The 23,255-nt window shown below is 66.3% G+C and overlaps 2 protein-coding genes across 2 annotated transcripts; one reads left to right on the top strand and one right to left on the bottom strand.

The window, feature by feature from the left end:
* Positions 1-841: 841 nt before the first annotated feature.
* Positions 842-9,199, bottom strand: LOC119532536 (collagen alpha-1(I) chain-like). The gene is made up of 15 exons (XM_037834998.1): positions 9,193-9,199; positions 8,538-8,984; positions 8,087-8,312; positions 7,131-7,315; positions 6,362-6,934; positions 5,789-6,108; positions 5,074-5,228; positions 4,646-4,890; positions 3,851-4,329; positions 3,648-3,792; positions 3,157-3,416; positions 2,999-3,069; positions 2,146-2,340; positions 1,341-1,899; positions 842-1,018 (listed from the first exon to the last, which is right to left on the bottom strand). Exons 1-15 carry the CDS (start codon positions 9,197-9,199, stop codon positions 842-844), a joined length of 4,044 nt encoding a protein of 1,347 aa, XP_037690926.1.
* A 2,483-nt stretch (positions 9,200-11,682) lies between these two features.
* On the top strand, positions 11,683-15,953 carry LOC119532535 (collagen alpha-1(I) chain-like). The gene is made up of 10 exons (XM_037834996.1): positions 11,683-11,919; positions 12,673-12,748; positions 13,063-13,150; positions 13,353-13,440; positions 13,800-13,915; positions 14,111-14,230; positions 14,315-14,508; positions 14,642-15,009; positions 15,375-15,634; positions 15,725-15,953. The coding sequence occupies exons 1-10, from the start codon at positions 11,683-11,685 to the stop codon at positions 15,951-15,953; spliced, it is 1,776 nt and encodes a 591-aa protein (XP_037690924.1).
* The last annotated feature ends 7,302 nt before the right edge of the window (positions 15,954-23,255 follow it).

Below are 23,255 nucleotides of genomic sequence, written 5' to 3'. Positions count from 1 at the left end.
GCTCTTCTGAGTGCGGCCAGGGCTGGGCTTGCCGGCGTGGGTGGCTGCCCACCGCGGGATCGGTCCTTGTTTTCTGACCACTGAGCTTTGGGGGCGTCAGAACTGTACACATGTGTAGATGACATCTTGCTGCTGCTTTTGTGAATAAAAGACACCAGCTGTTCACGCGGCTCCGGAGATCACTGCACCTGCTGCACGTGTGCCCTCTGCGGGCCCTGGGGTAGGGGCACAGCGGGTGACGGGCGGAGATGTGCCGGGGTCCGAGGGCCATGGGGGGCACGGGAGGACTCCCCACTTCAGAGCCTGCTGGCTGCCTCGGCCAGAGAGTGGGCCTGACTCGGGGAGCAGGGGCAGTTGGGGTGCTCAGGGAGGAGATTCAAACCTCCACCCCCAGTGTCCCCCTTCCCCAGCCACACTCTTCTTGACCACCCATCTCTTGGGGGCCCAGGCAGGGGTCTGGGCTGGGCTGGTGGCCAGCAGCACTTCCTGGGGGTTCCTGGTCCCTTCGTGGAGGGAAGTCGACGCAGGGGTGACAGCGACTCTCCGGAGTGTCCTGGGGGCTCTGCCTCCCTCCCTCCCCTCCTGCCCATCCAGGAGACAGACCTGGAACAGCCCCCGTCGGCCCGGCTCAGACCCCTGGGGGCCTGCGGGAGCCCCCGGCCCAGCCAAGCCGCTTTCTCCGTTGAGGCTTGGACGGGGGCCCATCCGTGGAAGCCCCCCAGTGTGACACCTTCAGAGCCCCTGGGTCCTTTGGGGAAGGGGCCACCGTTCTTGTTGCTGTCACCTGCCAGCACGTGCGCCCATTAGCTTCCCTCCAAGCCCTGTGCCCCCGCCCTTCTGCTCACTCGGGCCCCCCAGCCGCTGTGCCCCGGGAGCCAGGGAAGGGTCTTCCTTGGTGGCCCCGGACCCCCATGTGCTGCTCCACGTGTGGTCCCTGGGCTCCTCGGTGCAGGGGTGGGGGCTGGTTTGCTGCTGCCCCCGCATTGGGCACGTGGGGCACGGGGGCCTCGGGGGCCTTCTGAGGAAGGGATGGAGGAGTGAATGAATCGATGCGTGGACGCACCTCTGCAGGGACAGCACTTCGCAGTTTGCAGGCTGCCCCGGACCCCGCACTGATGGGAGCTGAGGCCGCCACCCAGCCCCGCTGGACCCGGAGCCCCTAGGGACTGTGTCCGTCTGCTTCTCGGGCATTTGGGAAACAGGCACAGAGAGAGAGAGAGGCTGCCGAGCCCCTTCCCACTCATCTCCCCTGGCTGCCCGGGGGGAGGGCAGGTTTGGGATGTGGGGTGGGGTCCTGGTGGAGGGTTCAGGCTGAGGCTGGCAGTGGGGTCGCAGCCCACCCGCCTGGTGTGGACGGCAGGGCGGTGGGCTGGAGCCCCCCAGGCCTCGTGCTGTGGGGACGTGGGTGGCTGTCTGCCCAGGCAGCATCTCTCGCGGCCTCTGGGGCGTGCCCGGCCCCCTGCCAGCCCACCCCGTCCCCCTGGCGAGGTGCCCGCCTGAGTCACTGGATGAGCCTGGGCCTGCTCTGCAGCCCTGCGTACCACAGCCCCGGCCCGGGAGGCCACCTGGGGTCGGCTGGGCTGGGTGGCCGGGGCGGGGGACAGGGCAGCCTGAGAGGGCCTGTGGGGGTCTGGGGTGAGGGGCAGGGCTGGGGTCAGGGTCTGGCACCTCATACCCAGCTGTAGCCCCCGTGGGGCCCAGAGACCACTCTCCTTGTTTGCGGTGGGGATGGGGGTGGGGTCCCTTCTCCAAGAACTGGGATCGGCACAAGGGGAGAAGGAGCCAGAGGCCCCCGGCCCCCCCGGTCGGGAGTCCTGCCCTTTCCTCCTCTGGGGGCCGCAGACCCCGGCTGGGCAGGTGCACGGAGACCCCCAGCCCGGAGGAGGGGCCGGGGCACCGCTAGGGGCATCGAGGGGAGCATGCGGGTCTTGGGGTTCCCTGTGGGCGTCCTCCAGTGGTGAGAGTCCTGGAGGGCGTGGAAGGGGGGACAGGGCGATGGGGGTGGGCCATGGTGGCTGGGGAGGGCTCTTTGGTGGTGGCGGCAGTGGCGACGGGGAGGGAAGGGCAGAGGTCGAGGGGTGTCTCTACCTCCCTGGGGCCCTGGGTAAAGGTTCATTTTGGGAATGGGTGGGGGCTTCCACGGACCCCCCTGCAGCTGTGGTGTGGTGGGGCTTGGGGTGGGACAGGGTGTCTGGGGCCCTGGGCTCGGGCTCGGCCCTGAAATCTGTGACTAGGGAGCTCATGGGGCCTTTTCTCTGGGTGCCGTTCACTGAGGCGGGACCCAGGCCCGTGTCCACACAGAAGGCGGGGGGCCGGGAGGGTTCCCGGGGCGGCAAGAAGCTGGGGGAAAGGGAGGTGGGGGTGGGGTGAGGGGGGCGGGGGGTGCTTGGGGGGAGCAGCCAAGCAGCTTGAGGGTCCCCCAGGTCTGCAGGGGGCACTGGGGGGGGGTGGACTTGGCTGTCCGGCCTGGGGGTCCTGGAAGTCCCTGTGCCACTGAGGCCCGACTGAGATCTAACCCCCACCCCAGCCAAGGGCCGGCCGAGGGGCTTAGGGTCTCCCCTCCACATGTGGGGTGCATGGGCAGGTTTGGGGACTCAGGAGGGGCGAGGGGGCCTCTGGGAGCAGAGGGTGTGACTGGTCGGGGAGGGGGGGCTCTGTGGGCCCTCAGAGGGTCCTCCCCGGTGCCCACCTGACAGGCAGAGTTGCCAGCGGCCCTCAGGGCCCCCCGAGCCAGGTGGGGGTTCAGCCTGGCTCTGGAGGGGCCCTCCTGCCCTTCCGTGCCCCCTGCGCCCCCTCCGCCCCCTCTGTGTCCCCCGTGCCCCCTCCCCCCATCCCCCCCATCTCCCCCATCTCCTTCCCTCCTTTCCTCTTGTGGACCCCCGTCCCCCTCCAGACAAGCTCAGGCCTCCATCCTCAGCTGTTGGCTACACTGCGTCCTGCAGAATCATGTTTTTAAAAACAAGCTTCGTTTTCCAGAACACGTTTAGATTTACAGAACCGTCCAGGGTCCCCCGAGGCCGGGCCCAGGTTGGCGGGGCCCAGCTCGCGATGCCTGAAGTGACCCGTGCACTGTGATCACCGAGAGCCGGGCCTGCGCGGGCACCGTAGCGACTCCTCGGGCCCCCGTCCCAGCCCGGGAGCCCACCCGGAGCTCACCCCGCGTCCGGTGTGGGCCTGAGCCTGTGAGCCCCTCCCCTGGGCCTCTGAGCTCTGGGCCTCGCCCTGGGGGGTGGGCAGCGACAGGGTCCCTGGGGACCGCCCGTCCACCCTCAGCCCAGGCCGGGCCCACAGGTGAACCCAGTGGCCTGGGCGGGGCTGAAGGCGGGCAGGGTGGGCCGTGGCCGCTGCGTCCCTGATGCCAGTGTAATTGCTGACGTGGCCTGGCATGGCCTGGGCCGCCCGGCCTGGCCCTGAGGCTGGGAGAAACGGCCGTGACGTCCCCGAGAACTCACGGGGTGACTCACAGCCGTCCTTACGCTGCCGTCATCTCGGAGCATGAGGTCAGACGGGCCTGCCCCCACCCCAGGCACCCAGGCCTCCTGCCGGCCGGGCCCCCCACCTCTACTGGGCCCAGCCAGCATGGGCTGGGGGGTGGACGGGGGGCTGTTGCCCCCCGTTGCCACCCAGGACGCAGACTGGCCCCTCACCTCGGCCATGTGTGAAAGCCCAGGCCTGGGGTCCACTCTGCAGAGGGAAATCCACATCCCGCAGAGAGAGAAGGCCCGGGCTGGGGGCTGTGGAGACCCGGGGACCCCCAGTGGGCCCTGCATCGCCGGGCAGGCAGAGGCCGCTCTGCAGGGAGAGGGGTGTGGGCTGGGCCCCGGGTGCAGGCCTCGGGTGGCCGCTGAGCCTGGGGGTTCCGGGCAGGCCGTCCCTCCCGGTGCCTCAGTTTCCCCTCCTGTAGAAAGGGGGGCTGCCTGGCTGTGCCCGAGTCCCCAGCCATCTGACACGGGACTCCGAGGCTCAGAATAAATCTCTGCTCTGTCCTCCGGCTGCGGAGACGACGGGCCGTATTTCTCGCCGCCCCGCAGCCGTCTGGGGAAGCGGAGCCGCCTGGCAGAGGAGGGATGCTCGGAACCGCGCGGTGATTTGTGGGCCTGGCCGGGCTGGCGCGGGGCTCGCTGGCATCTTTACGAGGCCCTGGGCTGGGCTGGGCGTGATGTACGGCCTGAGCTGCCCCCGCCCGCGATGCGCCGTTGCTGCCCGCGTCCCCCGAGCCGGGAGGGGTGAAGTGCTGCCCGGGGGCCCCCAGAGGGGACGTCCTGAGCCCAGGCGCCCGGCCCCGGGCTGGGCCAAGCCGAGCAGGGACAGGCTGGGCAGAGTCAGGTTCTGGCCGCAGGGGCCAGGGAGCTGGCACCCCTCAGCCAGGGCGGGAGGGTTGGTTGGTGCTGGAGGGATGTGTGAGGAAGCCCCCGGCTGGCCGAGGACACCGCTGTGCCAGAGCTGGGGTGTGACGGGCACCCTGTGCTTCCGGAAAGAGCTGGCAGGGTGTTGAGGTTCAAACTGGGGCCTCTGGAACCAAACTGCCTGGGTCTGACTCCTAGCAGGGCCACCCACCCCTGGCTGGATCCTTAACGGCACCAGGCCTCAGTTTCCCCATCTGGAAACAGGGCAAACCCTTCTGCAGTGAGGATTACAGGGTTACGTGGACGTAGTCCTTCTAGCGGTGCTCGGGGCACTGGGGCTTGGCGTGGCTGGAGCAGGTCCTGCTTCCTTCCCAGGTGCCAGCGTGACGCAGGGCCCGGGCAGCGGGGAGAGCTGCTGCCTCCCCCCGAGGGGCAAAGGCCCAGCTTGTGTTCCTGGCGGTTCCCCAGAAGTGGGCATGAATCAAACGGAGTGGCGCGCTCCGAGCTCCAGAGCCCCCCAAAGGGATTCGGTGGGAGGAGCTTCCTGAGAGTGGTGGGGGCGGTGGGCCAGCCAGCAGGGGTGGGGTGGGGGCTCGGCTGGCGCTGCGGTGGGGGCAGAGGGTGGGTGTCCCCCGACGGGTGGGCAGGGCAGGCCGCTCACCTGAGAGGAGGCCGGCGCTCGGTGGGAAACACCTGTCCCCAGGGCCCTTCCCGGCAGCGGGGTCACCGGCGCTCACACTCGGGGCCTGTGTCGTCAGTGGCCGTCCCAGCCAGGGCCTGAGCCTTGGCCCCTGACTCCCTGCCTCGCCCTCCTTTGGCTCCTGCCATGCCCTGGCCCGAGACGTCCCGTTGGCTGCCCGCGTGGCCGTCTGCCGAGACTGGCTTCAGGGAAGACCCACCGAGCCGGGACACCCTCTCCCCCACCTGGCAGCAACTCCTGACCTTCAAGGTGACCACTGTCTACGCTGTACCCATCTGGGTTCCCTTCACCAGTGTCCTGATTCCTAACCCCCTCAGTGGATTGGGGAGACCTTGCCTTCACCTCTGTCAGTAAATGTGCACCAGGGTTTCTTTTGCTGGGCTAAGTGTGTGACTTAGGTTCAGCCAACACACCCCCCAGAAAAGGCTGGTCTCACGGTCATGGTGAGCTTTCCTCCTGTGGCCCAGAAGACAGCACTTGCTGAAACTGCACCTGACAGGTTTGTAGCTGATTCTGTCACCCATTGGCCATGTCCTCTGGGGTGGCCATGGTGGTGGCAAGAGGGCATCTGTGACTTGCTGAGTCTTGTGTCTGGCCCGGAATCCTCCGCACGGGGTGTCCTCGGTGCGGCTGCTCAGGAGGAAGGAAGGCAGGAGGGTGTGTGAGGGAAGGGGGCTGCCGGCCCCACATGCAGGGCTTGGCCCACCCAGCACCCACCCCCTGAAACTGAGGGGCCCCTCACCCCAAGCGGGGGCTCCGGTGGGCCCTGCTCAGCAGCCATGGGCTTGCATCTTTGCCACCACCGTCCTCCTCGGCTCGGGTTTCTGAAGCCTTCTGGAGTTTTCCAGGGCTTCTGGGAGCTGGGATCCATGGGTGGCTGGAGGTGGGATTTCCCAAGGAGGGGACCTTCTAGGCTCCGCTTTGTGCTTGGAGGGAGGCTGGGGTGGCTCCCCAGGGCCGAGGACGCCCCAGGGGCTGCAGGCTCCAGCTGGGGCTTCGCCTCTTGGGGTCCCATGGGCCTACGAACTCTGGTCTGATGGGCGCCCCGGAACCCCAGGCTGCCTTGGAGCAGACCGGCTCTGGGCTGAGCAGTCGGACACATGATGCCTCTGTCACACTACAGTCCAGGTGGCGGGGACCCCGGGGTGGGGGCTGTGGGGCGAGGGGGTGGTGGGGGCAAGAAAAATGGAGCCACATAGCTAACAGCTGTGAACAGGAGAATGGGAGGGGCCTGCGGATCCCCGAGAACCAGCCTCCCCCCACCGCAGCTGTTTGGGGAGCATCAGAGCCCCCCTGTGATGGGGTGGGGGCTGACCCCCCGGGCCCCCCAGCAGCTCGCCAGGCAGCAGTGCGGTGCTGGTGCCAGTGCCCTTCCCCAAGGGGGGAGGTGAGACCCCTGCCCGGCTTGGTGCCGTCACCCCAGGGAGGCCCAGCCGACCACCCCTCTGGGATGGTCCTAGGCGAGGCGGGGCTGGGGCGGGGACGCTGGGTGGCCGCTCAGCCTCTCGGGGCCCCTGTCTCCGCCGAACGAGGCAGGTGAGGCCAGCACCTGCCTCCCAGGTGGTTCCGTGGAGGTGCCGCAGGAGGCACCCTAAGGTCTCCGCAGGGTCCAGGGCACTCCTGGGGCTCCCTGGGTGCTCCCAGGCTGTGGGCGCATTGGCCCCACCGGACAGGGCCCTGAGGGCAGACGCTGGGGGGGGGCCTCCTGCTGGGGGGGGGCCGGGCGGGCTCGGGGAAGCGTCAGGAGAGGATGACGTGCTCCCCGGAGCCTGGCCCCCCAGGGGCTCTTCCCCTCTGACCCCGCCCCCCACTGTGGCCTTGCCCTGGCCGAGGTCACCGATGGGTGCCGCTTGGTGCCTGCCGCACGCGCTCTCAGCAGCGTCGGGGACTGCATGGACCCCGTTTTGTCTCAGGGTCTGGACCCTCCTCGCCTCCCCTCCTCCCTGGCTGCTGCTCCCCGGCCCCTCGGGGCACCCCTGGGTCTGTCCATGTGGGGTGATGGCCCCAGGCTCTGCCCTCTCCCCGGGCCCCCTGGCCCCCGCCCTGTGGCCTCACGTCCCACCTGGTCTACGGCCCCCAGGTACCTGTGCCCCAGCTCCGGATCCGCGGTTTCATCAGGGTCTGGGCGTCTGCCCCTGATGTCCCACGGGCCCCCCAATCCCCTGGGCTGAAACCATCCCCCCCTCGCCCTTCAACTCGGCCTCCAGCCCGCGTGCCCTTGTGAGTGGGCACGACCCCTGCCCGCACCCGTGTGAGCCCCGGGCCCTCCCTGCACCCCGGAGCCTCAGAGCCTCAAAGTTTCGGGACCTTTGGGCCCTCGGGCAAGACCCAAGCGTCTCCTGCGGAGGGGACAGGGGGCCTCCCCTGGGACTCGCAGGCCGGAGGGTCCCCACTTAAAAGTCAGCGTTTCCCTTCCAGAGACAAAGAACATTTGTTTCCCGGTGAGCAGGCCCAGCTCGAGGGCGTCTGTTTTCGGTACTTATTCGTGTTTGGTTGGCGCCGCTCCCACATAAAACAGCCCGTGACAGATGTTCCTGATGGATTTACGGGATTCGTTCCTCGTGCGGAAACAAACATTCCCCGCAGGCGGCTGCAGCGAGGGGTCCTGGCCTTGGTGGGCGGGGCGGCGGTGAGGTGGGCGGGGCAATGGCAAGCTGGGCGGGGCCTGCTCTCAATGGGCGGGGCCTAGACAGGCCACACCCACAGCACCAGGCGTCTTGAACTCATCTTTTGTGGGGGGCGAGGTTACTCCCCAGGGGGAGGCATCTCAGCGGCAGCTCTGGACAGAAGCTCTGGGCAGGAGGCACGGAATCCACTCGTTTGTTCATTCATTCATTCACCCATCATTCATTCACTCATGAGCTCCTGGGGGTGGAGGTGGAGGTGGAGCTGTGGAGAGGAGGTGGGGGGTGGGGCACGGAGTGGGGTGCAGTAGCCGCTCCTCCCGGCTAACAAGGGCCAGTTGCTCAGTTTTCAGGACTTGCGAGTGAGTGTTGAACAGCTGTTAGCAAGTAGCACAGAATTCAATCATGCGCCAAACCCTGCAACAACACGAAACGCTAGATAGGCCAGCCCGACGGTGTCTGTCGGCCGAGGGGAAGGGGAGCGCTGTCTAATGGTCTGCACGAGCCAGCGAAGGCGCCCAACGGTGGGTCCCGGATCGGATTTAATGATGGTGAACTCAGGAGGAGAGTCGGCGCTGGGGTGCAGCCGCAGTGCAGAGCCGAGGTCGGATGGCGGCTCCAGGGTTGGCGGCGGAAACGAGACTTGGGCAAAGTCAATTAAAGCCTCTCCCGGCAGTCAGGTGGCCGGGCCTTCCGTGAAGAGGGCTGTGCATTTTCTCATTATTTGTAAGTTGTGTGTGACACGTCCTTCATAACAGTAAAGTTTACAATAAACATGCGAGGTGTATACATGTGTTTTTGTCTCCTGGCTGCCAAAACAAACACCACACGACGTTTGGCGTAAACAGTGGGAATCTGCAGGCTCACGGCTTTGAGGCTGGAAGTCCGAGATCCAGGCCTCGTGTCTTCTCCATGAAGGGGCAGCAGGGGCCTGACTGCCGGCCACCCTGGGCCTTGGCTCTTCCATCCATGGCGACACGCACGGCGACAACTTCTCCTTTCCCTTCTGTGCTCCGTTGGCTCCCGGCTCCTCGCTGCCTCCCGGGGCGTCTCTTTCTTGTCCAGCTTCCTTTGCTTCAAAGCACTTCAGCCATGTTGGGTCCAGCCCAGCCCCATCGAGTCTGGGCACGGAAACTAATCCCGTCCTCCGGGGCCCAGGGGCTGCGAGTGGCATGTCCTTCTGTGGGGGCGCAATCAGTCCCCGCCAAGATGCCCGGTCCTTGCCCAGCCAGCGGGTGTTCAGGGTTGACCAGCGTGGCCAGGGGGAGAGACGGTTCTCACAGAGGGTGAGACGCGAGTGTATTTGGGGTGCGTCTGGGTAGGGAAAGAGAGAAGATGACAGGGGAGGGTGGTGCTTGGCCAGGGACAGAGCCCACCAGCCAAGACATGGGGCAGGGAGGTGGAGGAGGTGGGGGTCCTGGGGCTCGGCTTTGGGGGGAATCGTGGGGTCTGGGCAGCTCATTCCCAGAGCACATGCCACTGTGTTCCCTCCCAGCCATCTCCGCCTCACCACGTCGCTCACCCTTCATGACGGGCGGCTGCGGCAGGCCCCTTTATTAGCTCCCGTGTCCCGGGGGCCGTCCACCCGCCCTGTGCCCACCGTGGTCTGTGCCACCCTTGACAGGTGCCTCACCCAATACCCAATCAAAAGAGGAGTGTCGGGTGTGCATGGCCGGACGCAGTGGAGCTGTCATGTGCTTGTCGCTCAGCGGTGGAGTGATGCCAGGCGGTGCCTTCCAGGGGGTGGCTGTTTGACGGCTTCCTTTCAGGGGTCAGGCAGACCCTGCTTGTCTAGACTGGGGACCCGGAGGGTGAGGAGGGCAGCAGAGGGCTCCGTGTCTGCACTGGCCTGAGGAGCTTGTTGCACCAGCAGAGATCCGAGCCGCAGTGGGGCAGAGGGGCAGCAGTGGCTGGGGACCAGGTCTGGCAGGCGGCGGGCTCCAGGCTCTGCCCACCCTACCAGATGCGCAGGGCAGCCTGGGACAGGCCCCGGCCCTCTCTGGGCTGCTGCCCCCTGGTTGACCGGGGCCTGGGGCGAGGGCCCCAAAGGCTGCCCCAGCTGTGCCTCCAGACGCTGGAGAAACAGCAGGACCAGAGGAGCAGGCCCCTTCTGCTGCTCAGCATGGCGACAGGGTAGAACCGCCGTGCTACCCGCCCCCCACACTCCTGCCCTGTCCGCTCGCCCGTTCATTCACTGGCAAATATCTCCTGAGTCCTTCCTGCTCAAGGCCGGCACAGCCCTGTGTTCTTAGAATCTGGTGAGCAGGCAGGTTATGGTGCTGGCCCGGGGCCACCCCCCATGGCCGTCCACCCATCTATCCAGCTGTCCTTCCTTCCTTCCACTCCTGCTGGTACCACGTGCTGGTCCTGCTCTCTGTTGCTTCCTTAACACCTGGCCACTCACCCTGCTGTCTGTCCATCCGTCAACTTTCCACACTCATGTACCCATCCATCCATCCACTTATCCCTCTCTCCACCCATGTGTCCATCCATCCATCCACCCATCCATCCATCCATCCACCCATCCATCCATGCATCCATCTACCCACCATTCACCATCCATCCACCTGTCCGTCCATTCATCCATCTCTCTGTCCATCCATCCACCCATCCACCCATCCATCTATCTACTCATCCACCGTCCACCATTCATCATCCACTGTCCATCCATCTACCTGTCCGTCCATTCATCCATCTCTCTGTCCATCCATCCACCCATCCACCCATCCATCTATCTACTCATCCACCGTCCACCATTCATTATCCACTGTCCATCCATCTACCCACCCATGCACCTGTTCATCCATCTGTCTATCCATCCACCCACCCACCTGTCCATCTACCATCCACCATCCATCCATCTACTCATGCACCCGTTCATCCATCCATTTGTCTGTCCATTCATGCATCTATCCATCCAACCACTCATCAACAGCAATCAGGGCTTTGTGGGGGACTCGGCTGGGGGTGGGTAACGTAGACGAGGCAGGAGTGGGCCCTGTCCTTGGAGCTCTCAGCCCACAGGAGGGCATCCGGGACCCCTTACTGAGTGGGGGGGTGTGCTTTCATTAGGTCTGCCCGGGACCCTTGGTGCTCAGGCCACGTGGGCACTGGGCTCCCCTGACGCCCACCCACCGGGGCAGGTGCTGTGACGGCACAGGTGTCCCGGCAGGGAATGGGCTCTGCAGTTCTCCGCATGGTCCCCAGAGGCTGCTTTTGTTCTTGTTCTCGGCCCACCTCCCAGGGGCAGCCCAGGTCAGATCTGGGGGGCACGGAGGGTTTGGAGAGACCCTTAGAGACCAGTCCATGGGGGTCACCCGGCCAGCCAGGCCCTGGGCCCCCTCCCTCCCTGGAGGGCTGAAAGCCGGCTGCTGCCTTCCACGTGGGGCCGACGGACCCTGGTCCCCCAGAGGGGCCTGAAGTGCGGGCTGTGACCTGGGGCCCCTGCCAGGCCGCCCGCCCGTCGCACGGGGTGTATCCCACCCCAGCCCTGCCGAGTCCCGCGTGGAAACCCTGGTCATGGCCAGACGCGGCTCCAGGAGGTGGGAGATCAGGGTGGGACCCGCACCTGGCCCTTCCCCATGTGTGACCTCGGCGTGGCCCCCAGCTCCCTGAAACTGTTTCTTGTCCATGAAAGGGAGATAGCCCGGGAGGTTTGTGCAGCCCCCTATGCCCTGGAGCTGATGGGCGGGCTGGGTTGTGAGGGGACAAGAGGGCGATTGGGGCTTGGGGAGGCCCTGGCATCACGTCAGGGGTCTCGGGGTCCCGGGGTGGCCCTCCGCCGTCTCCCCCAGGCCTGCCGGGTTGAAGCAGCGACTTTGTCCCAGACGGCGAGGCCGTGCGTGTGGCCGTGTGTGCCGGGTCAGGGAGCTGTTGAGAGGAAGCCCCGGCAGCAGGAGGGGCTGCAGGTGTCGGGGTCTCCCGGAGCCCGGAGACGGTGAGAGCGCCCCCAGGTGAAGGACGGGGCTCTGAGCAGAGGGGATGCTCCCATGTCCCACGGCTGAGGGTGGCCATGCCTGCGGCTCCGGGACAGTCCTGGGTCTCCCATCCCCACTCACCTCCCTCGCGCTGGGTCCCGCCTGCTCTGGGCTTCGGGGTGCAGGGGGGTCACCCGGATGTGCCTGATCACAGGCCGGACCCCGTGCCCACCGTCATATGCGACTTGGGAAAAAGAACCAGGCCCGCCCAGCGCCATCTGTCTCCGAGCGTGACTTGTCGGGGATCCAGCGAGCCACCCGTCCCGAGCCGTGTCAGGGGCGCCGCACGCACGCCGCCAGCAGCCGTGTCACTAAATTATCTTTATGATCAGCACAGACTTTGTGGGCAACGGACATTTGTACCCAAAGCCGAGCGTTATTTGTGGCAGGAGACGTGGCATTAATTATTGATGCGCCCGCCCTCCCGGGGCCGCCCGTTAAAATTCATGGTCCAGACACTCTGCAAATATTGATTCTGACCGAAGTTGATGTTTTCCCCTTAACATTATTATAATGAGGGATAAAAATCAAATTGCCTTCACTGAAACTCAATCATTCTTCTGTGCCATTCCTCATCGATCTTTTCTCCCCCAGGTTTTACCATAAATTATTCTATTCAATTAAATAAACTCACACATAATGGCATTTTGCAAACTGAATAATTTATTGGCTGTGTTTGGTGAAGGGCTGGTTTGGGGGGGCCGGGCCTGGCAGGGGCAGGTGCGCGGAGGCCTGTCTGGGTGGGGGGCTCCCTGGGGGCGCCAGCTAGGGGGTGGGGAAGGTGGGCTCCCGGGGGGTTGGGGAGGAGAGAAAAGGGGGCGAGGCAGGTCCTTCTGCAGAAGTTGCCGCCCAGGCAGAGGCTCGGGGTGCTTTGGGCAGGGAGGGGCTGGGAAAGGGGGTTCAGGGACAGGGCTGGGGTCTAGCTCCGGCCTCGGCCTCCTTGTGGCCTGATTAGCTGGGTCTGCGGGGGGCGTGGGCACTGGCTCCCCCTGACTCAGGGGCCTGGCTGCTGCCTGTCCCCCCAGTCTGCCCTTCTGGGGCCCCTCCTGAGTGCCAGGCCTGCCCTTGTGGGGGCTCTGCACCCCGAGGCCTCTGCTGAGAGTGAGCAGAGTTAGGGGCTTGGGCCCCCCGGGGCAGGAGAGCTGGAACCTGCCCCCTGAGCCCCTGCCCACTTGCCCTGCCTGGGCATAGACACAGCCGGAGCCAAGGGCCCAGGGTCCCCGTGGGGTGAGGCAGCCACACCCACCCCCCGTCAGGGCCTCCACACTGGGCACCCCAGTCCTGCTTCCCGACCCCACGCCAAGTGCTCACCCCCTGGGGCACCCTCAGGGAGCAAATCCCAAATAAGCTTATCCAGGTCCCCAACCTGCCCCTCCTGCTCCCGTGACAGTGGGGCCCCATTCACCTGCTGGCAGCCTGGGGACCTGGGCTCACCCCGACATCTCACTCCAGAATCACCTTTACCTCCATGACTGACGGGGACCTGCGGCTGAGGGGTGCTGGGTGGGCAGCAGCTCGTGCTCCTGAGCTGGGGCAGGGTCAAGGTCAGGGTCAAGGTCAGGGGCAGGGTCAAGGTCAGTGGCAGGGGCAGGAGCTGGGGCAGGGAGGCCCAGTCTTTCGGTCAGCACGGGCCTGAGGCTGCCCTGTCCAGGTCCCAGGCTGGGGTGCAGACCCAGCTACTCCCACCCTGCTCTGCCCACCCCAGGGTCCCCTCTGAGCCTCGGTCTCTCCTCTTTGGGGAAAGGGAGCAGCAGCCCCCTCAGGAAGTGGCGCGAGGGTCTGAGGCTGTGAGGGTGAGTCAGTGGGGAGGCTGGGGACTGGCTCCTCGAGTGTGTGGTGTTGGGGTGCAGTGGGTTGGAGCTGGTTGAGGGGGACAGAAAGGGCAGCGGGAGGGCTCGGCCTGCGCCCTGGGGGAGCTGCCTTCCTGCGTCCCCCGAGAGGGACGTGCCCCCACCTGGAGTGCAGTGCCGGAACAGGGGCCCCACCCATCCTGGCCCCTGGGACCCCCAGCAGACCCCCGGCAGCTTGGCCGTTCCTGCTGCATCCGGGATGGGGCTAATTATGGCTAATGGCGCAGGGCCGGCCCTGCCGGGAGCTCTGCCCAGGAAAGCCGTTAGGCTAATCAGCCAGTAATGAGTTAGCGTCTTGGCAGGACCCGGCTGGCACGGAGGGGAGGGAGGGGCCGCTGTGTCCGTCTGGGAGCTTTCCCCCGGCTACGGCCACCCTGGGCTCCCCCGGGCCCACCCCCGCCACCACCCGCCCAGAGAGGTGCCCCCTTGGAGGGCCCGTGGCTGCTGGGGGGAGGGAATGAATGGAGGCGTGAATGAACGATGCGGGCCTGGAGTCCGGGGGTGACCCCACAGAGGTTAGGGAGGAAGGCAGATGGTGGGAGCTCAGATTTCCCCAGGCCCCTTGGGTTGGGCTGTCCAGGGCTGACCCCACATTATGGCTCTGGAACCCCAGAACCTTCTACCTCAGGACAGAGCCAGAGGGTCCAGAACCACGGGCAGGAGGGCAGACACCCCCAGGTTATGAGGCTGCGGGGCCCATGGCGGGGGGCTTGGACCTCGGGGAGCTTGGATGGTGGGTGCTGGGCTGAGGGCAGAGTCAGCGGGCGGCGGGCAGGGGATGGTGGCGTCAGGTGAGCTTGCCCCCTCCTTCCTGCAGCTGGGGGGCATTGTCGAGGGCCCGGACAGCTCGGACCCCTGCCCCAGGCCTTGGCGCTCCCACAGGCAGGGGTGCAGTGGGGGGCCTGGTGGGGGGCGTGAGTGCCGCAGCTCACCCCGAGGCTTGGCTGAGGAGTGTCTGCACAACGCTGGTGAAGGCGGCGCTGGCCGTGGAGCCACGCTGCCCGTGGGCGGGTACAAGGGGGAGGAGGTGTGTGGGTGGGGGATTCCAGCAATGCACCCCGACTGCAGGGCTGGATGGGGTCTGCCCTGAGTCCTATGGCTGCCTGCTCGCCCCGGGGTGGCTCACCACCCCACCCGCCCCCAGCTGTGGCCTGGAGCCATGGCCCCCCGCCACCCCCCGGCCCTGGTCACCAACGCCAAGTCGAGGGGCAGACGTACAGGGGTCCGTTTGGGGGTGTGCAGGGCGAGCCTGCTGTGTGTGTCCTGCCTCCTCCTGCCCTCCTGCGGGGCCCCGGCCTGGCGTGGCGTGGGCAGGGATGGAGAAGCCGCCTGGCTTGGCCCCTGCTGGCCTCGCCGCTGGGTGACAGACTGCTGAGCTCCCCTGTGGCCTGTGGCTTCAGGCTGGCCGGGGACCCGGTGCCCCTACAAGCTCCTGTAGGGTGGGACCGACGTGTGCCCACTTATGCCCACCTCCTGCCTTGGGAGATGTCCGGTGAGCGCCGGCGATGGAGAGTGAGCAGTCTCAGGCCTTGCCGGGACGGCCAGCGGTCGGGAAACTGTTTCATATCTTCGTTTCACCTGCCCCGTCAAATGCAGTTTAGACGCTGCTCGTTCACACAACACTGCGGCCTCGTGGCGACTCGCGTGCAGGAAGCAGGTGCAAGGGGACAGCCTTCGCCAGCCACGGCTGCAGGCCCCGGGGACGCACCGACTGTGCAGCAGATCAGGGGTTTCAGCCGAGATGGGGGCAGCTCACCCCCTTTCCATGTGTTCTGGACTTTCCACAGGGACACTGTGCTGTTTTGAAACACTTTTAAGTGTAAGGATGCACCTAAAGATCTGATTTAATAAGTAAGGTTTTCTCTCCGGGCCCACAGAGTCCTGCCTCCACCGCCCGGGCTCGTCCGCCTCAGCCTTGGGAGCCACCCCGGGTTCCCGGGCCCGAGCTCGGGCTGCAGGGGCTGCGGGGGGCCGTGTTGGGTCCGGCTGTGGCTGGGAGCGATGGTGACAGGGACGGCGAGACACTCAGACTCGCCTCTCCTCAGCGGGGCTGCACCCATCTGGGGACCCCCCATATCGCAGCCCAGGACCCTCAAGGTTGGCGCCGTCTCCGCAGCAGAAAGGTTTACACAGAACGGTGAGATGCATTTGTGAAAGGTTCTTATTTTCAACCAAAATGAAACCCTAGTGCTCGGCTCTGGCCCCTCCGGAGAATTCGCGCTTGGAGGCGTCTCGGGCACGGGCGACGGGGGCCAGGGGGCGGCCGTGCGTTCCCCAAGGGCTCACTGGTCCCTTCGTTCGCTGGGTCACCCGACGACCCCAAGGACCCCAAGGACCGAGAGCTGGGGTGGGGGCCGGGCTGCCTCCGAGGCCCCCCAGGCGGAGGACGGAGGGGCTGCAGCTCGGGGGCTGCCCAGGACAGGGTTGGGGCTCGGACCCCAGCAGCCACCCTGTGACCCTCTCCCACCGCGCCCCTGCCTCGGGGTGGCTGATGAAGAGACAGATGCTCTGGGAGACGGCTCATGTCAGGTGTAAAAGGGCCCCTGAGCTGGAAGCCCCCGAGGAACCCCGGGAATGTCGAGGCCCAGCGGTGTCGCCCAGCCCTGCCGGCCCCGGGGTGGGGCAGGGGGACGGTGTCCGGGGGAGGGAGGGGAATCGCCCCGAGGGAGCGGCCTTGGATGCGCATTGAAGAAGAGGGCTGGGGGCTCCAGGGTGGGTGCGTGGCCTACGTGGGGGGCGGTCGGCCAGGGACCCTTCCCCCTGCAGCCACCCGGCACTGTCAGAGCGCGCTCTGGAAGGTCCGGCTCGGAGGGTGCCCTCCCTTGCTCACGCACCTGCCATGGCTCCCGCTGCCTCCCCTTCCTTCCTGAGCCTGGGGTCCAGCCAAACGGGGTGCACGCCCCCCACCCCCACCCCCCTGCTGGCTCGCCCTTCCCTCTTCCTTCCCATCCCACCTGCAGCTGCTGAAATCTTGCTCCCTGTCCAGACCCTCTGGGAATGCTACCTCCTCCAGGAAGCCTTCCCTGATTCCTCCCTCGACTCCCACATCCTTTGTCCGACCCTCTCCTGGGTGCCAGGCACTTTCTTCCAGAGATCCCAGAAGTCCGTGTCCAGGCCCAGCCCCTTCCTTTCCCTCCCCTGGGCCCAGCAGACGGTCACACATGGGGGTTCTTGCGGCTGGGCAGCCTCTGGGGAGCGAGCGCCTGGGTGGGGGGAGAGGAGGTCCTGAGGGCCCCTCCGGGCTCTAGGCTCTGAGCTCCGGGCTCAGCTGTGGGCTCCCTGGGCGAGACCGGCCCCCGAGGCCGAGGTTGTGCGAGGACAAAGGCTGACCCTAAGGATGGGGACAACGAAATCAGGACGGCGTCGAAGGCGGGGAGGTGGCCACAGAAGATTCCGGAATCCTGTGTCGCCTTTACTGCAGAGCTGAGGAGGAAGAGGTGGGGGCGGCCGTCTGGGCCTCGAGGACCCCCGTCCCGTCGCTGACCCTCGGGCTGGGGCCCCCAGGACAGACTTCCCTGGCCATGGATCTTGTCGCCCGTGGGTTCCGGCCCCGCAACCCGCCAAGTGAATTTTCCTGGCGGATCCATTGCCTAACGGTCCCCGGAGATGCCAGCGGCCGCCCTGCGCCGGCCCCTCCTCCGGGTCCCTTTGTCCTGGCCTCTGTCCTGCCGGGCGGCAGGTGTCCTGGGAGGGGAGGCAGCTGGCTGGAATTATCATTAAAGAAAAATGGGGCTTGGACTCATCTTTTGGCGTTTCCATTAAATCCTGCTCGTTTCCATTTCACGAAATGGTCTCCTAATCCTATCTGTGACATGCCTGTCAGCCGCAGATAGAAACGGGCCTTGGCGTCGCGGGAACTGGGTGGGATCAGCAGCCCCCTCCTCCCCGAGGATAATATCAGTTCCTCAATGCACTTGTGCTCCCGGCGTCTAAAAATGTTACGCGGAGTTTAAATATTCAAAACAAGTGCAGGGCCTCCCCCACCTTCTCCGGCTCACTATTAGAGGCAGATTAAATTTAAAAGAGATTTAATTTGTCAGGTTGTCGCAAGCATTAATGGCGGATAAATTATGCGTGTGAGGGGGGCCGCGCCTTTGTGTCCCCGCCCAGGGCTGGCAACGGGCACAATTAACATCCGCGCCCCCCTCTCCCCGCGTCCACCCTGCGCTGCGGCCAGGGGGGCTCGTCCTCAGCAGCTGCCGGCGCCCAGGCAGCCACAGGGGTCGCCGGCAGGACCCCACCCTGGGCAGGTGGGCGCGGGGGTCCGCGGGGACAAGACCACCCAGGGCACCCGGCCGGGCAGCGGACGCCCGACACAGAGATGCCCGCGGCTCACGGAGGGGCCGTCCGCACTGGGCTGGGGGCACCTGCTCGCCGTTGACCCGGCGGCGTGGGGGTCTGTCCTCGAAGACCATTCGTTTCTAAGGTGACTCCCCTGGAGTGGGGGTGGCGGAAAGTCAAGGCAGGAGCACTCAGGAGGGCGACGGTGGGAGGGGACGTGGGGTGTGGCCTCCGGGGAGGGTGCTGGGGTCCTGGGATGGGGAAGGCCGTGCAGCGTCTCTGGGCCTGGTGGGGAGAGAGGAGTCAAAGGGTCCCGAGGGATGGCGAGGACGGGGCGCAGAGCCGGCCAGGAAGGAGAAGCCTCAAAGCTTGGGCCCCCAGAACCAGGGAGGCTGCCCCCCTCATCCCTCAGCACCACTCGACCAGGGCGGGGAGGTGGGCATAGCACCCCCAGCATCTTCCACCCCTCTGCCCTGCCCTCTGGGTGAGAGGCTGTGGGACTCGTCTCCACTCCAGGGGTGCTGGGGGCCCCAGCCCTGGCTCCCATCCCTGCACCTACACCCCAGGCCTCAGCCCCTGGGATCCTATTCTGGCAATTAGAGCCCCTTGGTGCAGCCCTGGCCTGGGCACCAGGCACCCCCCAGGGCCAGGCACGTGGATGGGGGAGTCCAAGCCCCAAGCTCTGTTGGGGAGCAGCTAGGCTTTCTTCCTGGTGGCCGGGCCGGTTTCCCCGAGGCCCCCGATTACAGGCCCCTCAGGAAGCTGGGGTGAGTGGGGCCATTCTGGGCCTTCGCCCTTGAAAAAGCCCCCCTGAGTTCCCCAGGCCCTGGCTGCAAACCCCCATTTGCAGCTGCCACCGAGTCTGTGTCCTGAGGGGTCCTGGGGACCCCAAGGTGCTGGGGCCCAGGTGAGCGCTGGCTCCCTCCTGGGCTGTCATCCCCGGTGAGCCCGGCCTGGTGTGAAGCCATGTCTGCTTGTGGCACCAGCTCCAGCTGGACTTCAGGGCCGGGGCCCTTCCTGATGGTGGCCCGTAGGGAGCTGCTGAGGCCCGTCCGTTTCCTCTGCCCAGGCCGGCGCCCGAGCAGCTGCGTGCTCACCCCGCATCTCGTGCAGCCTATGGGGGCCACGCTGGGGGGGCCATGGGGAGCTCGGTGGGTGTGGAGAGGGGCCCAGCCACCCTGCCCACCCCAGGGCTCTCTCCCCTGTGTCTCAGTGTCCCCAAACCCCTGGCATTGGAGGGGCCCCGGCCTGGGTGTCTCCAAGCCTCCAGGGAGGGTCCTTCCCCAGAAAAGCAGGCCCCTGAGGGCCTCGACCCCTGCCCGGTCCCGGAGGAGGTGCCCGTGGAGCTGTGGGGTGCGGTGTGCAGGTGAGGCAGCTCCTGGAGGGAACACGGGTGGGGGGTCTGTCCTGCACTCGACAGAGGATACCCCCAAGGCTCTCGCTTGGTGCGAGTGGCTCCAACCCGGAGCAGGCTGTGAGCCCCCAGGCCACAGCGCCCCCAGCCCCAGCCCGTTTTCCGGGTACCTGGCTTATCCTCCTCCCCAGCAGCTGCCCCACAGGTTTCTCCTCCTTTCTCTGCGGCTTCTTCGCTAAACCCCAGCTGCTGAATATTGATCTAGAACATTCTCTGGGCCATGTGGGGAAACGGCAGAAGGGCTGGGAGGGGGTGGCGGCTCCCCTAGGGCCCCCGAGGCTGCTGGCACAGCTGGCCCTACCCGGTGGGCTGCAGGGGGGCGGCTGCGAGCAGACGCGTGGCGGGTGTGCGTTTCACGGGCGCAGGGGGCAGCCGTGGGCAGCTCCCGCGGCCCCGAGCCCCGATGCCCAGCTCCGCCAGTGCCCGGGCAGCCTGCACACACCTGCCTTCCTCATCCGGCTGCCCGATGGCCGCCCTGGGGTGCGCGGTGTGTCCTGCGTGGAGCAGATTGCCGCCCGGCTGCTCAACCTCCGTGGGTCCCGCCTGCGGGGTTTTATGGGGGAGCGTCGGGTCCAGCTAATTAATCCACTGGATGTGTTGGTGCCCGGATGTGCATGAGCTGAATGGGAGGACGGAGGGTGGCGATGGTGGGGGACACGCCTGTGGGCAGGAGGCGAGGAGACCAGGGGGTTTCCATCTTGGGGGCTCGCGGTGGGGGGTGCTCAGGATGCAGCCATGGATGAGGCTGCAAAGGGGAGGGTGAGACACGGCCTGAGAGGGCTCAAAGAAAGTTCCAGAAAGAGGAAGAAGGGGTGCTGGAGGGTCCCTGGGAACTCTGGCCTGGAGACAGTGGCAGGGGTCATAGGGGAGAGGGGAGATGGTGTGTTCCCCACCCCCTGACCTCCTGGGTCCTGCAGAGGCCACCGCCTTCCCCTGTAGGGCAGCCCCCCATTCCAGCTTGGGGCAGCACATCCTGGGGCTCTGCCTGGTCCTAGGGCCTTGGAGGAGCAGTGTGGGGTGTGGATGCCCGGCTGGGCCAGGGGGGCTCCTGGCTTGCACCTCCCACCCTCCCTGGACGCTGGACTTGGCTGTGCCGTGTCCCTCTGAGACCCCCACCCCCACCCCTGCACAGGCCTTCTCTTGCCCGGCTTTGCTGCGAGGGTCCTCGCCCACCTGAGTGACCTTGCGCCCCGACCCTGCTTTGTGAGGCTGATCGGACCCCTCTGCCTCCTGGTGACCCACAGCCCCTGGGAGTGGCCTGGCGCCTTCCTGCCATGGTCTGGGGTCAGGGAAGATCTCCCTGTCCCCCAGGCCCCTTGCTGGCCACCTCGGGTGCCTGGAGTGCCCCCCACCCCGCAGCTGGGCTCTCAGCACTGAGCCCCCGGCACAGCCAGCCCCTCCGGCAGCCTGCGCCCTGCTCCTGCTCCTTCCTGCTGCAGCCCCGACCCCACACCAGGACGCCCTCTGCCCTCTGCCCTCTGCCCTCTCCTCCTCCTGACCTCTAGGCCCCTGTTGGGCTGGGCCAGGGCACCAGGAGAGCTGGGTCCGAGCTGCCCTGCCCGTTTCCTCATGGGTAAAACAGGGTGACCGTCCTGAGTCGGGCCTTCTCCGACCCCAGCCTCTCTTTGCTCGTGCCCCCCGCACCCCGCCCAGCTGGCCCCCTGTAAAGTATTGGGGTGTCACACGGCGTGCTGGGGTGGGAACACGGTGTCCAGGGCCCAGCTCCACCTCAAGGGCCGTTGCTCCCCTGGGGTGTCCTTTGGCTCCACAGCCCTCCCCACGTCCATCTGTCTGTGTGGTCCTTCACTGCTTGGGACGAGCCATGCTGGCCAGCTTGGGGGCGCCCCAGCCTGCTTGGGGTGGAGAAGGGCGGGAGGCTGCTTGGTAGCCCAACTTTCAGGAGAGATGCTGGGCCTGGGGGGTCTGGGGGTCTGGGGAGCCTCAAGGCCAGGCCCACGGGGTGTGTATCTCGGGCTCCCGGCGTCGGTTGGTGACAGATGGATGGGGCACACGGGGTGCTGGCGTGGGCCTGGCTGGGCTCCAAGGCCCCTCCGTCCACGGTGGGCCAGGACGGTGACATTCCCGTGGCAATGGAGGGGTCTCTGTAGAAACCCAGCGGGATCTAATTAGACGGAGCACCCGCTTCCCCATCGCGTTTTAATTACAGCTCCGCCGAGAAACGTCAGCCTGAGGGCCCTGTGGGCCCCGAGTCGGAGCCCTCTCCCTCCCTCGTCAGCAACCGGGGCCCGGCCTTGGGGGCTCACGGGTGGCAGTGGGGGGCCCTGGGGTGCAGACTGAGGAGTCTGGAATCTGGGGGAGCAGGGGGTCCCGAGGAGGGGGTGGGGCCTTGGTGGGGAGAGGGGCACTGGGCAGGGGGCCCGGCAGCATGGACCACCTTCGTGGGCTGGGTCCTGGGGTGCCCAGCAAGGGGCACCAAGGCCTGAGTCCCCAGGACAGCCCGACACCCAGGGCTGGGGAGCCGGGTGGGGCCTTCGCCATGGAGACGTCTCAGGAAATCGCCTCCCGGTGTTTTCCTTCTCACCTCACGAGGGCCGGGGCCCCCCAGGGTTCCACAGAAGTGGGGGAGGGTCTGTCACCCCCAGCCTCCCCTGGGCGCCCTGCAGCCACCAGGCAGGCGTGTCCCCTCCCCTGCGCCCTGAGCCTGGCACATCTGTCCGTCCATCGCCCGCCCCGCCGGCTGGGCCCGGCCTCTCTGCACAGATGATGGGGTTCTGATCCCTGGGCGAAGCCTAGGATGTGACAAATCAGCCGAAAGAAAATCTTGGGCTGGAGGCAGAATTTATTGTGGAGAAATCTCTCTGCAACTGCTGTAGGCTTTAGAGAGAGAGTTTGCAGTACATAAATCCTGTGGCTCCAGCCCTGCAGTAACGCGGCCCGTCCATCCGGAGAGGCTCACGAGGGACAAATGGAGGGGTGGGCAGGCAGCTGGGACAGGGACAGCAGGTGGCCGGGCAGGGTGGTGATGGGTGGGCGTGTGACTGGGTGGCAGTGGGGACGAGCAGGCGGCCGGGCAGGGCCACTGCTCTGAGCCCTGGGTCTGCCGGAAGCTGGCACCTCACTGGGGTACAGCTGGCTCTTTTCACTTCCGCCCCCCCAAGGGTCCTCTGCCCAGTCAGGCCAAGGAAGTGGGCATCCAGGGGACACTTTCCTGACTGTCCCCAGAGCACAGGAGAAGGAAGGACTAGGCAAAGGCGAGGGGTTCAGGACCAGGACGTTCTGAATCAGCCCTGGCTCTTCCCATCCTGGGCTGTGTGACCCAGAGCAGGCTGCTTAGCTTCTCTGGGCCTCAGTTTCCTCATCGCTCCCATCTCTCCAACTCTTGCTTTCGTTGATGTTAGGGGCCCCCCAAAGCAGACCCTGGGGTGGGATACAAGTGCAGGCTGCGTCTGTGGAAAGGGATCCAGGACACACAGTCGGAAGAGGGGGAGCAAGATGTGGGAGGGAAAAGCCAACAGGGCTTAGTGAGTCGCTTATGCTGCAGCAGCCCCAGGTGCCTGTGGGGTGGTGGGGAGCCCCTAGGCACCCCACCCCACCCCATGCTGGCCCACCTGAACAGGTAGGGAGTTCTGGGTGAGTGCAACCAGCTGCCATCTCTTGGGAAGGGCACAGGCTGAGGGGGGGTGTTCGGGGCCTGGTGGTGTCTGCTATAGGTTTGTACAGCCAGGGGGCTTGTGTGCACCACCTGGGACAGCTGAGCAAACACCTGGCTCTCACAGCACCTGGCACATAGAGCCACCTGGCACACACAGCCCAACCTGGCACTCAGAGCACCTGGCCCACAGCCCCACCTGGCCCTCGCAGCCCCACCTGGTGCACACAGAATGTGGTATACGCAGCATCTGGCAATCACAGCAGCTGGTGCACATGGCCCCACCTGGCACTCATGATCCCACCTGGGGCGCACAGACATTTGAATCCCTCTTCAGGAACATGAACATTTTCAGGAGCAAGGCCCTGCCCGTGGGAGGCAGAGATCCCAGGTGCCCGCACCCCAGCCCCTGGCAGGTGGAATTAAGGCTTTGGGTAACTAACTGACCCTAAG

This window comes from Choloepus didactylus, chromosome 4 (genome assembly GCF_015220235.1).
Source record: "Choloepus didactylus isolate mChoDid1 chromosome 4, mChoDid1.pri, whole genome shotgun sequence".
Taxonomy (NCBI): Eukaryota; Metazoa; Chordata; class Mammalia; order Pilosa; family Megalonychidae; genus Choloepus; species Choloepus didactylus.
The sequence above is the reverse complement of the archived record's forward strand: the minus strand, read 5'-3'. Positions and strand labels throughout refer to the sequence as shown.

What these genes read in the sequence shown, in the direction of transcription:
- LOC119532536 (XM_037834998.1), bottom strand. An exon ending in GCTAGAAGGACTACGTCCAC is followed by an intron (nt 4,330 to 4,645) that starts GTAACCCTGTAA and finishes CCCTGCGGCCAG; the next exon opens with AACCTGACTCTGCCCAGCCT. An exon ending in GCCTCGGGGGACCCTGGACG is followed by an intron (nt 2,341 to 2,998) that starts GTTCTGTAAATC and finishes CCTTTCCCCCAG; the next exon opens with CTTCTTGCCGCCCCGGGAAC.
- LOC119532535 (XM_037834996.1), top strand. Translation starts at nt 11,683, where the DNA reads ATGCCTGCGGCTCCGGGACAGTCCTGGGTCTCCCATCCCCACTCACCT. An exon ending in CTGCGGCTGAGGGGTGCTGG is followed by an intron (nt 13,151 to 13,352) that starts GTGGGCAGCAGC and finishes TGCCCACCCCAG; the next exon opens with GGTCCCCTCTGAGCCTCGGT. An exon ending in GCCACCACCCGCCCAGAGAG is followed by an intron (nt 13,916 to 14,110) that starts GTGCCCCCTTGG and finishes CTGGAACCCCAG; the next exon opens with AACCTTCTACCTCAGGACAG.